Source organism: Rhipicephalus microplus, chromosome 5 (assembly GCF_043290135.1).
Source record: "Rhipicephalus microplus isolate Deutch F79 chromosome 5, USDA_Rmic, whole genome shotgun sequence".
Taxonomy (NCBI): Eukaryota; Metazoa; Arthropoda; class Arachnida; order Ixodida; family Ixodidae; genus Rhipicephalus; species Rhipicephalus microplus.
In genome coordinates, this window is record NC_134704.1 from 17,143,073 (window position 1) to 17,157,611 (window position 14,539).

The window sequence follows — 14,539 nt, forward strand, 5'->3', positions numbered from 1 at the left end:
CGATACTAGTTTTCAATTCTAGGTCGACCACCCAACTTCGTATTACAAGTTAAGACCGATTGGGTCGACCTACAATGGTGTAAATACGATACTTGCTTTTCGCCTCAGGCTTTGTCCTGTTCGCTGTTGCCATTGTTTTCGTCGGGCAGCATTACGTGCCTGTTTCTTGCACGACTGTTATCTAGCCTTTTGTTTTGTGTTTGAACGTTCAAGATGAGCTCTGGAAGCAGCTTGAAAGGAATGTTACAACAGTGAAAAATGCGACGCTAGTGACCTATGGGATGAAGTCGCCGCTGATTACCCACGCATGCTCCACTAACGCTCGAACATTACGCACAGTGGGATGACGAAGCATGCATGTGAGCGTAGCTGACGACCGGTATGATCCATACCATTTGGTGTGATAAACAAACAACGACTGGTGTGAAAAGGAGGTTGAAAGCGTGCGCGCACAGACCTGAATAATCAGTATTTAACGCCGATGCTTTGCAGTGCGTAAAAAGGATGCACACGCCTAAGAGTCCTCTCTCAGCAGTCGAGCTGCCCACATCAGGATAGATCGTGCTCTTCCTCAAATAAACCTGCACTGGTTCCGTAATACTTTTATTTAGTTTTCCCATATTCGAGCATATTGCGGTTGCACAGATAGGTGACTCACGTGTTTGTGTTAATGTTTTTTTGCACAAATTTCTAATACTTTCACTACGACTTTTCAAAATAACGAATGATTTTTGGCGGTCCCTTGAGATTCGAGATTTTACTGTACACACTTACTGGGACCAGAGGCCACTGACGAACAAACATTTAGGAGATGCAACTACACTACTTGATACTTGGGGTGAACAGATGTCATATTTATGGAGAGCCTATTCATGCTGGCGGTGTCTTGGTAGAAAAGGAAATTGCCACTGTTCCAGTTTCAAAGCGAACTGGTTGCGCGCATTGCTCGTGTTCAGCCCCAGTCTTGGAGCAGGGACGTGGAGCGCGCTCGGCCGGTAATATTTCCTTTTCTTTTTTTCGTGGTTGCAGCTTTGCACCGCAAAGCCCCGCCACCTGAAATGTCTCCGTCGGAGCTTGTTAATTTTGTATTTTATGTGATGTTATCTGGACGCCTGCGAACACCCGGTTTAATGGGAGTTTCAATTCTTAAATATTTGTTCTTTCGTGTTAGAGGCAGAGTACGAATCGGTTTGACGAGGCTGTACTGTATTACAGTAAAAGGCATGTATCTAAAATCTGTGCATTGAAGGGGTGGTACCATCAAATTTCAAGTCTATAACGAGCCCCTTGTGGGTTCCTTCTGTATGCAAAGACACTTCACACGAATTTTTGGATGCAGCAAACATTCAGAATATATTTTAGTTCGCTTCCAAAGTGTACCTCAATGCTCATTGTCCTGACCGAAGCCGATAGCAAGCGCCTCTAGCACTGACATAGCTCCGTAGGAAGGGCAATGAAAGTCGTAGTGACGTCACACCAAATGTGTTAGCCAGTGCAGGCATGCGCAGGTTTCCTCTAAAGGGGCACAAAGGTTCATTGCAGCACCCCACCCCTCTCCCTATTATGTCAATTTATGAGGCTGACTATGCCACTCCCCCCTCTTAGGCGACTACAGAAGTGAGGTGAGTGACCTCTTGATATCCGCCACATATGTACCAGCGAAACGTAGCGGCTGCTGCAGCTAGTCATGGCAACTGTCGGCCCGTTAGTTTTGCAGATGCTTGTGTGGCACGTGTGTGTGAGAACAAATGATAATCAGCACGACATGTGCCACAGCCGTGTGTGGTCCATGTGACCAAGCCACCTATACTGCTACGTCACAGCCTCACTCATCGCCCAGAAACTGAAACTGAAAATTGTCCACATAAGAAGGCGATAATAAATTATTTAGTGTGAATAAAAGAATCTTGGCGCATGTATCATGCTTCTTGGAGCTATAACAAATGCTTGAAGCAAAGAACACACCAGCCAGAAATATGGTGGCACCACCCCTTTAGAATTTGTTGTAGCGCCTTTTGTGCAGCTGTTGATTGATCTCCGTTTGTTTCTTCAGGGTCGGGGAGTGCTGACGAGATGAAGGATGAGTGCTGCGAACTGAAAGAGGAGCGAAAACCGAAACCAGTAAGGGGCATTGCTTTTTCCCATCAGGGCTATCAAGATGTGTTCATGTTTATAGCTTTGTTGTTGAGTTAATTGCAAATTGATTAACGTGTGTTTCATTTGTTTTGTTAGAAACGAATGCCCCTTCACTTGGGCTTTGCATGAAAAGGGGAAAAAAAGAGCTGGCCAGTTTATGTGTGAAGAGTCTTAGTCGCAGGCGCTAAAAGATTGTTGACCACTGATGTAATGAGGCAGGATTTCAATAAAAAGTTCTTTCAGAAACTACTTATGTTCTCAGCCTCACTGACAGTCAAACCTTACTTTGTGTTCTTGTCAACGACCACCTGGTGGATTCACAAAAACAAAATGAAAAGTTTATTCATACAAGCCCTACCTTACTTATTCCAGTATAAGTAGACATTTTTTTTTCTCCAGATAAGTAGATTTAAGAGCATGTGAAGGAACCCAAGGTGTTCAAAAATTATTGGTAAGCCTTTCATTATGCATTCCTCACAATGGTATTGTGATTTTGGTGTGCAGACCGCCATATGTTATGTACCAAGCTATAGGGTTGGCCTAAATTAGAATATTTAGAAAGGAGCATCAGTTTCTCATTGGACATGAAAAAATAGGCACACAATTAGTGAAAGACAGTATAATAAATCATAGCCTCTAATAAATGTGGAGGCATCCACCTGATGTACATTATATTCCAAATGCTTATTACCACTGCTGGTTTAGGCAGACTTGTGCTGCATTCATGTGGCAGCATGCATGGCCCACTTGAAAGAGTGTTCTTGTCTCTGCTTTCCCGTCTTAACCTGAGATGGTATCACTTTCTTTACGCAGGGGATGCCTGTTGTAAGTAGTGAACTTTTATTTGCCTTTCCACTGCAGCATGTGCTTGTGTTTGATGCCACAAATTGAAGGAATGACAGAACGAACTTGTTTATCTTTGTGTGTTAGAGTCATCATCAGTAAGCACTTCTGAGCAAGCCTGTTGGAATTGTACTGCTGCATTTAAGCAATTCTGTCGTACCCCTGAATTTCAACATACAATTGGTTTTGATGTGTTAGTGTTGCAGTATTCCAACCTTGAAAATCTGCAGGAAATTCCGAAGTAGTTTCTGGTTTGCCTCAAAAGATGTGCCCTAGCGCTTAGTTGGTGCCACCTTTCATAAACACATAAATACTCTTGTTAAATGCCGTTGCAAGGTGTATGCCCGTGAGCTCTGCCCCTCCTTCCTCCAGCGATGATGATGATAGTGGGACATTGCCGCATGTGGCATTCTCTCAGACTGTTCTGTGGTGGCCTGTTTGCGACACTTGTAACAAGTGTTCGTGTCATTCTCTAGAAAGCGCTTTATTTTTATCAAACTTTGAAACAAATTCTTGCAGTAAGCGCCTTCTGCGTGGCCATAATTCCATCGTATCTCATGACACTGACAGTTCTATCATGATATAGCTTTTACTTAGGGGAAATGGGAAAATTGAATCCAAGCAATTTGATAATTATTTTTGATATACCATTGTGTCCGGTGCTGCTCCTGGTGAAGGGCACTGTAGAGAAAAGTTGGACATTTAAGGGGAGACACGGGTTGTGGAGACCAAAAAATTGTGAAAAAAATTTATAGCTACTACTAGTGCATTTATACCGTGAATTTCATGCCTATAACATGATTATTTTAGCCGCTAAGACCCTTCATACGGCGCTTTCTAGCAAAATCTGAGCCGAAATCAACATTGAAATCGCACACTTTCCATGACGTGCCCCTGCCCTTTTATGTGTGCCAGCGTGGCCCACTTGGTCTCATTTGAGAGAGCCGTCTTTCGCCTTCAAATACCCCCCAGAATGGGTCCAATTCAACCATTGCAGCTTGTAAATTGAGCGGCTAAAAGAATTATCGGAGCGCCTTCCTATTTGCTACTTCGCGCACGTGACTTGAGCTTGCCTCACTATTGGTGGAGGCTCCTGGCTTCGTCTGCTCCGGGTATTGAGGCGCGCATCCATGCGCACCATTTTGCCTCAGTGTCGGCGGAGAAGTTTCATGATGTCAAATCCTGAGCGCAAATTCCGCACACGGCACAAGTTTGGTGTGAAAAAAGTCGTGAATTTCAAGAAGCGCTTCATGATACAGCAAAACTTTCGAAATGCTACACTCCACGTCGCATGGCGAAGTCGTCGGCGGCGCTACCACGGAAGGCCTAGCTACCGCATCAGTTGTCACGGAGCCTGTGCAAAGTTCGTCGGCCGCGGAGCCTTCGAGCAGCGGTCGCGTGCGTCTGGATACTATCTATCCGCAGCAATCTGACTTGGAAGAGGAGCGAGCTAAAGCTGAAGATAAGTTATCGGAGTTGTCGTTTGCTGCAGCGACGGAGCGGAAACGTGCATTCGTGGTTGACGGTGCCGACGAAGCAGCTCTGCTGCCTGATAAAACCACATTCACAATTATAGATTTGGACTCAGTGAACATTGCTTTGTTGGTATTTGCAAAGTGCAAGGCATGCAACGGAGAACTGCAGGTTGTCTGCGACGACCGCGAATTCGGACTCGCCGTGAGGCTGCGTTTTGTGTGTTCGACCTGTGGGGAGACTGCGTCGTTGTGGAGTTCGCGGCGCGTACGTAGCAATGAACGTATGAACCCTTTTGCTGTGAACGTTTCGGCCGTGCATGCCATGCAGGCAACGGGGAACAGACAGACCACGCTGAATGATGTGTTCTCGTTGATAGGCATCAACCGTCGGGGGTCTTCACACGAAAACGTGGCAACACTACGTGACGACGAAGTTGGCACCCGCGGCCGATTATGCTGCACGCAATTTGACGAGCCACTGCATGCGGTCGGTTCGCGAACTTTACGCTGAACTTAATATAGGCCACATGGGAAACATCGCGGTGTCGTTTGATGGGTCATGGATGACCCGTGGTCATTCGTCGCATATCGGTCTCGGCACAGTCATAGAATTGTTCAGCGGCTGGCGCTTGACTTCGTTGTTTTGAGCAACTTTTGTGCTGGATGCGAGTCGGGCCCGAAGGAAGGTGACCCTTCTTATGTAGTGTGGAAGGAACGTCACCAGTGTCAGAAAAACAGTGACAAGAAGGCTGGGGAAATGGAGGTTGAGGCTGCCCCCATCCTCTTCAGCAGGTCACTTGAGCGGCACAACCTGCGCTACACCACGATGCTTTGCGACAGGGACAGCTGCGGTTTCCTTGCGCTACAAAAAGATGAGGTTTATGGGTATATCCCAGTGGAAAAAGAGGACTGCATTAATCATTCTTTATTCTTTCTTTATTCAAAGGTTACCCCGCATTGCCCAAAGGCGTTACAGCAGGGGGGTTACAGAAACGACATAAACAATTCTTCATTCTTACAGCACATTGTCCAAAAGCGTATGGGCACTGCTTTGCGCAACTTGATTGCAAAACACAAAGGCCCTGGCCTTGAGAGTCTTGGGGGAAAGGGCCGCTTGATAGGAGACCTGATCTCCAAGCTCACCAATTATTATGGGTGGGCTCCGAAGACACACAGTGGTGATGTTGATGCTATGCACACAGCAGTGATGGCCACTTATCATCACATCACATCCAGTGATGATGTGGCAAACCACACCCTGTGCCCACCTGTCCCAATTTTTGGTGCAAACAAAATGCGGCAAAGGCCAAGGGGGAGCCCATTCCCAAACATCGTCGAAAGCTGCCTCGACATGTCTGCCAAGCCTTACTTCTCATTTATGAGCGCTTGTCAGACAGAAAGCTGTTGCAACGATGCCAGCGAGGGGAAACCCAAAATAAGAACGAATGCCTGCATTCAATGATCTGGGCGCTGGCACCATAGGAGCGACATGCTTCGCTATTCACGGTGGAAAGCAGCTGTGGCAGAAGCAGTGCTCAAGTCCAGTGCAGGCAATAAAAAGGCATCAGAGGACATTATGAAAGAGCTGAGCCTACACCCCAGCTGGCAAAGCCGCAGCCGCATGGCTGAAAAGGATCGACGGCGCACGGCAGCATCAGTCAAGAAGCGACAAGCAACGGAGAACATGCACCAGTCCCTGAAAAAGCGCCACACAGGGACTCATAGTCAAAAGGACTACATGCCTGGTGCATACTGAGCATTTTCAAGTGCAGTTATGTAAATGAATGTGTTTTATTTCTTTTTCTCAGTTTTCTGAAAACACGCTTTTTGGTGACTTTACTAGTTTGTCGGGTTGATATCTTGCAATATAGAACAGCTGGAGCAAATTTTTTTTCATTAATGTAAAGCCCAATCTCTGTGTTACAAAGTGCTGAGAGCAGAATTTCCATTTGCTGCCCATATAAATTTAGAAGGTATTAAATTTCTTTGTATGATATAGCCATGACATGACTCCCCAACTTTCATCACCTGCAGAATCACTAGTTTTTATTTAATTTGAAATCTGCTTGCAGCATTGCACTTATTGCTAATTTCACTGTCTAGCTATGCAATAATATTTACTTTTTGATAAGCACTTTCTTTTCTGTTGTCTCCAAAAACAAGAGTGTGGCAGCATTGTGCATCTTCTAAACTAATTGACCTACAAAGAAAATTTTTACATATTTGAAATCAGCAGGAGAAACTACATAAGCATGTATATTTTCATCATGTTTCATCCGCAAATACAGAAAACATCTCCACACACCATGTCCCCCCCCCTTAAACACTCGTATCGCGTGTTTATCAGCACAGCCCAAGAAATCTTGTGAAGGAGTGAAACACTAGAGAAGATGAACACATGTGCTGCAAACACCTGCTAAACGAAGTTCCAAGGCTGTGGCTTTTGCATGAAATAGGGCTGGTGTTATGCAACAATTTCTTTGATTCGGCGTTCCTTATTATTATGAACCACTCAAGTAGCCAGACCTTGTCAAAAGACAGGCCAACGGCAAAGTGTGAAAAGGAATATCGTTGGAATGGAATTGTTGCACTATCCCAGCTCGGAGTTCTGCCTGCTAGTATTGACGCCTTGTGCTGTCCCCGCTCCCTTTTGCGCATTTCTTTCTTGCTGTCCAGATTGAGCAGATAGTGTGCCACACGTGTGGGCGGGGCGACGACGAGGAGAGCATGTTGCTGTGTGACGGCTGTGACGACAGTTACCACACTTTCTGCCTGATACCTCCGTTGCCCGAGATTCCACGCGGTGACTGGCGCTGCCCACGCTGCGTCGCTGCGGTCAGTGTTCCCCCTTTTACACATCTAATTAGGCACACACTTACAGACACTCCGTCATAATTTGCACGCGAAGGGGATACGATGACAAACTATGAGTAGTGGCACTTAAGACAGTGAACATTAGCTTGGTAAAAAGTTAAACAAACAAACAAAATGTTTCGTCATGACAAGTGGGCAGAATGATTATGTAATACATATAGGTAGAACTTGAAAGCAGGTTTAATGTTGCAACCATGCCACAGTGACACAGGTTTCTCGTTTGCTCAGCTGTTACTGGTTCTATCAGTTGTAGTTGTAAGTAGACCTCCCAATTTTAGATTTTTATAATGTAGGTCAACCTATTGCCGTTTCAATATGGTAACTAAGGTGACCGTATTGAAAAAAATGTATGAATGCTTTCATAGCTTTCATGCAGGCTTAAAGGGAGCCTGCATGCCTGTCAATTTAGCCTAGCATACTAGTGCAATGTAACCTATATCTCCTAAACCTGCAACATTTTTGTTTAACTTTACTGTGTTCAAAATAGCTATGAAGGGACAAATCAGTAGTTCCAGCCTTTTACATTCTCGGAAAATGGTATTTATTTTTTATAAATAATGCAAACACTTCGAAAAATTTTTGCAAAGGGGTTTAAAAGGTGGCAAACATAATAGAAAACAAATAAAGAAAGCTAGTATATAAAGCAAATGGGTATCCACAAAACATTTAAAAATGAAGCTGAAACAAAGCACTCAACATCTCGTAGTACAAAACTAACAAAGCATATAGGGAGCATAGGTGTATAAATGTATGCTCTTTTGTTGAGGCTACAAGAAAACAAAGCTCAATATGGCTGCAAAGCTTTGGCTTTGGTTTCTTTGTCCCAGTCATTTAGAGCGTGCGGGAAGAATGAATCTTTATGAGTCAATACATCTCTGATTGACTGTTCTATCAATGTCACGAGTCCTAAGATAGACAGCCTAGATCTCACTGACCATGTCATCCTTCACAAATTTGACTTTGTGTGCCATTCAAGTGATGTAGCTATCGACGTCTTGTGTTGCTTGCAGGAAGTGCGGAAACCCCAGGAAGCGTTCGGCTTTGAGCAGGCAATACGCGAATACACCCTCCAGGACTTTGGCGAGATGGCGGACAAATTCAAGTCCAGTTACTTCAGTATGCCAGTGCATGTGAGTGACTGGCATCGTTTTTGGAGGGCGTTGATGCTCCTATATTTGATGCATTATGTATAAGAAACCCATCTGGTGAATGCTGTAACGGAAAATTTTCTTGCCCAGTTGACTTGCAAGTTGCAAGGCGAGTTTTGGAAGCATAAAAAAAACTAATCAGACTGCTTGAACCAGCATTTTCATACTTCTTAACTTATTTGAGGTCAATTAAACTATAATATTGCATATATCTAGCCTTTTCCCCACCCTAGTTCTTTTTTTTTTTTTTAAGCCTGCTGGTATTGAAGTTAGTCAAATCCCGATAATTCGAACTTGAAGGGGCCCGAAAACTTGTTTGAAAAAAATGAAAGCAAAATGAACGGAGGGCTCACCGTGCAGTGGTGCATATGCATTCAGCTAACACACAAGGGGGAAGTTTCAGAAGACTTACATTTCTTCACAAATTGCAGGACATCGGTCATTAATTGAAGTAATCGATGATGTGCATCTGCACACGTTTGCCTTGCAGCGAGTCAATCAATTTCACATGCAGTTTCGCAAAGCATTTCTACTTCGGCCTCAGCATTCTCCGGGCAAGAAAAGTTGTGCGCGGCAATGTCCAGCGCTAACTCTCTCTAAAGACAACGACAACGACTGTGTCTCCACTGCTACCGTCTGCGCCGCAGCTCCGGCAGCCGGAGCGTGGCCAGCACATGATGAGAAAGGAGGAGCATCACCACACAAAGAGAAGCAGATCTACATTTGAGAGTGAACCAACACTTTACGGCAGCTTCTTTTATTTCGCTCTCTCTCTCTGCGCACGGGGCGTTGAAAAGACAAGGGTCTCTTTGTGGCAGGGAATGAAAAGGGGGAAGCGTGGCGCCAGCGCGTCGCAGATTGGCATTAGAGAGAGAGCCAACACTCCTCGACAGCTTTATTTTTTTTCCCTCTCTCTCTTCGTGCACGGTGTTAAAAGGTGATGGTTCTCTATGTAACAGGGAGGGAAAAGGGAGAAGCATGGCACAGGCACGTCGCAGATCAACATTTGAGAGAGAGCAAACATTCTGCTGCAGCCTTTTCTTTCCTTTTCTTCTTTTCCTCTTTCGTGTGCAGCATTGAGGTGGCGGAGGTGCGCCGTGGGATTGGGTGGGGTGCTGAGAACATTTTTGAAGCGCAGTATGTTCGAACTAACCATCGCAAGTGCCTGCGCGTTCGAATTACAGGGCGTTTTTGCCCATTGGAATACACATAGCTTTGACGGGACCACACCGTGACTTTGAATTAACCAAAAGTTCGAATTAAGTGTGTTCGAGTTAATGAGATTCTACTCTACTACAAGCACTATCTTAAATCTATTTGAATACTGAATACTGTCTTGCACTCTGTTATACATTATATTCTTAAGGGACATGAAAGTCAAATAACAATTTACGACAGAGTAAAAGCTTAATGTATGACCACATCTAAAACAACGTTATCGACAGTGCCCTACATACCGAGGAATTAAGGGAAATGCAGAACAGAAGCGCCGCAGTAGGACATTCTCAAAATGATCTCGATGACATCAGGTAGACAGTTTACAATTAAGGGGAGATGCTACTCGAAGACACTTTTTTTAATAATCCCCCTAGAGCAATGAAACTTGAGCTGTTTATATAACTTTTTATGCTGATTTCAATTATATAATTAGTTTTCTTGCAAGTTACAGAAATTTAGCTCTGCAACATGACAAAGTGAAAACCTTAACCCTTTTGCCCCCCCCCCCCCTCTTTTCATCCCTAAACTTCGGTAACTTTTTACCATTCATAGTTCATAATGCTTCAAATAAAGTGTAGAGTGTAAATAACTAATTAGGAAGCTCATACAAAATATGTAATGCACGTGAAAAATAATAGACATAAAAAGTCCATATTTCACCTACCCTAGTAAAGGTATACATACATTTTTTTTATTATACAATAAAATATTGAAATTTAAACTAGATAATTGCATTTGTCATATTTTGGAAAAAGTTTAGGCAAAATTTCTTGCAGATCCGAGCACTAGAAGTGCCCAAAAAAGGAGGGGCACATTGAAAAAAATGGCAAAATTTGTGTTTTTAGAAAAAAACAGTTTTAAAGTTAAAATAGAGTTTTTAGAAAAAAACAGTTTTAAAGTTAAAATAGAGTTTTTATTTATGAAAGATATCATTAAATCAGATGAAATTTGCACACCTAAAAGAACAATCCTTCTTGTAGTGGCCACTGCGACTAAAATACGCCAGCACCATGAGTTTGTCCCTCTCGGCTTTTTCGAGCCGACTCCTCACAGACATTTCCCTCACAGACAGGGCCATGAAATGCTTGCCAAACTTCCACTCCATCTGGCAGAGCCTTGTGCCAACTGCAAGCTAGAAAGAAGTTCTACGGGACTGCGAAATACAAACTGAGTCCAGTTTTATGACATTTTGCAGCCATGTTTGTGCCACATACCGTCGTACATAATGGCAATGTCGTCCCTGCCAAGTTCTCTCACTGCGAGCTCTTTCGACTTCTCAAGATTGGCGCTGACGTCATCCATTGCCGCATCACAAACTTTCCAGCTGACAGGGGTGAATGACTTTTGATGCATTGGCTTTTGCAAGCCAACAACTGCCGCAAATCGGACCAGCTGCTCATAGCCTATTCCTACAGAGCGCGCCGCACAACGGCTTTCACTTGCGAGCAATGCTTTTTTCCACTCATAACCGAGATAATTACACGAGAAAAGCAGTGTTCAGCTGGGCTGCTCGACAAGAGATGGACCCCGCAAATAGGTTTCACAGCACATACAGGCGCGCAGCGGCCAATGGCGGTCTCCCGATTCGTACCATGCGATAAGCCAGTCGCGGTGCTCGAAAAATGCGCAGAAGAGTGCTTCTTTTTATTATTTCTTGCACTGCATCAGCAAGAGAAACTGTTGTTATTTGAAGAGTGAGGCTCGACTCTTCGACTCATGCGATCAACAATGGCGAGCGGCAGCGATGCATTATCGACGGCAAGGTGCTCGAAGACTGCACACTTTCGACCTTTTAACAGGCACCTTGTGCTCTTTAGATGCAATTTTCAAGCATTTCCAGTTAGGTCTCGACCTGTATTATTTTTTTCATAACAGTAGAGGTACTAATCTTATCAAAACAGGCAAAAATAAAAAATCGGTAATTTTGAAAAAAACTTGCGCTTTTCTACCTGCATCTCCCCTTAATCACTAGTAATCGATCTAGCTGCACTAAACAAAGAACCTTCCGTGCATCAAGAGATACAATAAAATGCTGCTTGTTCATTTCTGTTTGATTCATGAAAAAAAGAACCGCCGGACATTACTATGGGGAATGGCGCAAGTGGTTCGAAAATTCAATTTCGTGTAGTTACACTGGACATGTGGTGCCATTTAGCGGGGCACAGTTAAAACGAAAAAGTCTGCCATAGGGCGGGTGCGCGTGCCCGCCATCTCGGAGGTACTGCTTGTTGTTGCTATGGCTCCCGCTGCTTTTGGTCTGCTGCTACTAGTGCAGTAAAGCCAGGCAACATTGTGCACTGCAACAGTGATGTGAGCCGGTCTGGTCGGTTCGCTTCTTGAGGCGGGTAATTTAACGTGTGCTAACCCAATGTGAACCCGCTAAAATGTGATTTTATTTCAAAATAGCCCCTTCGTTGGCACAAAAGTAACACTACGAGGTTTCTGGAGTGCTTTTTCAACAAGCAACGTCCCTTTGTTGGTACAAAAGTAACACTACGAGGTTTCTGGAGCGCTATTTCAACAAGCAAAGTCTACTTAGTAGTTGCCTTTAGTGTCCCTTTAGGTATAAAATGAAGCAGAGTGTGGCTTCCTTGTTTAGAATGGTGATTGATTGACTTATTGCTGAAGCTCGAACTTGACTGCACTTCATGTTTTATCACTGGTGTAGATGATTTCCACAGAGACTGTGGAGAAAGAGTTCTGGAGGATTGTTGCTGCTGTTGACGAAGATGTCACAGTGGAATATGGTGCGGACCTGCACTCAGTGGAACACGGCTCGGGCTTTCCCACAAAGAGCAGCAACCTGTTGCCTGGTGAAGAGGTCAGTCAGCAACAAGAGAAAGAGTGCAGAGAGGACATCGACGATTCAGTTGTAAACATTCCCAATTCCCATGTTTCATTCTGTTGGCCTCTTTCTCTTTCTTTTTGGATTATTGCCTGTTATAGTTTTTCACATTTGGTTTCAAAATTTCTTTCACTCCTTATTTTGTCAATTCTATATCTCACAAATTCGTATAAAAAATTCAAGGCGTAATGTTGCTTATGTACTTGAATAAAACAAAGCTGTCACTTTATCAGGGAGTGCAGTTTCATTCAGTATTATGCATCGAAATCTGTTTGCTTCAGTTGCTGCGTCATGTGCCTTTCTTTCTTTTCTCAGTACTATGATGTAGCACATGTTTATGCCCGATTTCGTATATCGTATACCTTACTGACTGTATTTCATTATTATTTCCAGGACTACATGAACTGTGGCTGGAACCTCAATAACCTTCCTGTTGTGGATGGTTCTGTGCTGCGACACATCAACGCAGATATCTCTGGCATGAAGGTGTGTGTTTCAATCCGAGGGTTTCATTATTTCGTACTGTACCTAGTATGTCTGCTTTTGTAGCTACGCCACCGTCTACAGGAAACATGAAATATAAATTTGTTTAGGGAATCTCATCAACTGCTAACCTAAATAGAAAGGCTGTGTTGGTAATTAGCCAACAGCATAATGAAAAAAATTGGCAGCATATTCACGGAGTGAATGATGGATAGTGGGGCGGAGCATTCGTCTGTCCATTCGTTCTTGATTCCGTCCATCTATGCATGCGTCTGTGTGGCCACCCGTGCATCTGTTCGTGCATCCGCACGTTCATTTGTGCGTCCGTCCCTGCTTTCGTCCATGCGTCCACTCCTGCATCCGTCCATGAGTCCATCCGTCCGTGCAGCCATCCGTGCGTCTATCCATGCATCTGTCTGTGTGTCCGTTCGTCCGCCTATTCAACACTCCAAGTACCACCATCTCGCATCTTTTCATCATATATTCCTCATATAGAAGCACCGCCATCCAGCGGACATTCCAAGGACTGAACGAGAGGGCCCCGCCGCGGTGGTCTAGTGGCTAAGGTACTCGGCCGCTGACCCGCAGGTCACGGGTTCGAATCCCGGCTGCGGCGGCTGCATTTCCGATGGAGGCGGAAATGTTTTAGGCCCGTGTGCTCAGATTTGGGTGCACGTTAAAGAACCCCAGGTGGTCGAAATTTCCGGAGCCCTCCACTACGGCGTCTCTCATAATCATATGGTGGTTTTGGGACGTTAAACCCCACATATCAATCAATCTGAACGAGAGGAGGCACACGCATACTTTCTTACGGCTTGCGCTTCGTGTCCACTTCCCACCTTTAACCACCTCGAGTTCATGGTATATACTAGTTCACTGTATTCATGGCACTGCGACCCAATGCTCGCTAAACCTTTCTAAAACTTAGGAGGTTACGTCCAGCGAGTATAACGTAGCAACCCTTTCTTGTCTTCTGTGCGTTGTTGAACAATAAAAAATTTGCAGCGTGCGCGTTAACTAAAAGCCAAATTCTCCTCTCTCATTCCCCCTTAGCAGCCATTGGCATGTACACTGAGCACTATCTTTTATTGTTCAACAACGCACAGAAGAAATCTCTGACCGGCACCACCTTGGAGGTCAAAGTGTTATACTTGTTACACACTACTACAACGGCTACGAGGGACGAACGGGTGCCGCTATAAGGAGTTTCGCCCCTAAAAACAGTGTGCAAAATTCAGCACAGTCCACTTCTAATGATATATAAGTGCCAAGGAACCCGACTGTTGTAACCAATAATTGCTATAAGTGACTTGAGATAAAGAGTCGAAAAAAAAAAAAAAGTCAAAACATATTATTTGCATGCAAGTAAGGTAGGGCAACTATGTACTACTTGTTTGCACAAAAACCATAGCCTGTCAGCTTTGCTTGTTTCCCACAAAGCTGGCGCACATCTTGCTCAAGAGCATCTAGGTGTTTCACATAGCTGAGCGGGAGGTCCTTTGTGAAAACAAAAGTCC

General features: G+C 44.4%; 1 protein-coding gene across 2 annotated transcripts in view; it reads left to right on the forward strand.

Annotated features, from left to right (window-relative positions):
• Kdm5 (Lysine demethylase 5) overlaps window positions 1-14,539 on the forward strand; it is a 65,703-nt gene that overhangs the window by 8,891 nt on the left and 42,273 nt on the right. Inside the window, exons 9-14 of one of the 2 annotated variants that reach the window (XM_037426082.2) lie at window positions 2,054-2,121; window positions 2,950-2,961; window positions 7,131-7,289; window positions 8,339-8,458; window positions 12,363-12,515; window positions 12,933-13,025. In XM_037426082.2, the coding sequence (XP_037281979.2) occupies window positions 2,054-2,121; window positions 2,950-2,961; window positions 7,131-7,289; window positions 8,339-8,458; window positions 12,363-12,515; window positions 12,933-13,025 (605 nt within the window). Of the gene's footprint in view, window positions 1-2,053; window positions 2,122-2,949; window positions 2,962-7,130; window positions 7,290-8,338; window positions 8,459-12,362; window positions 12,567-12,932; window positions 13,026-14,539 lie in introns of both variants that reach the window. The other variant, XM_075894922.1, reaches the window with a different exon arrangement.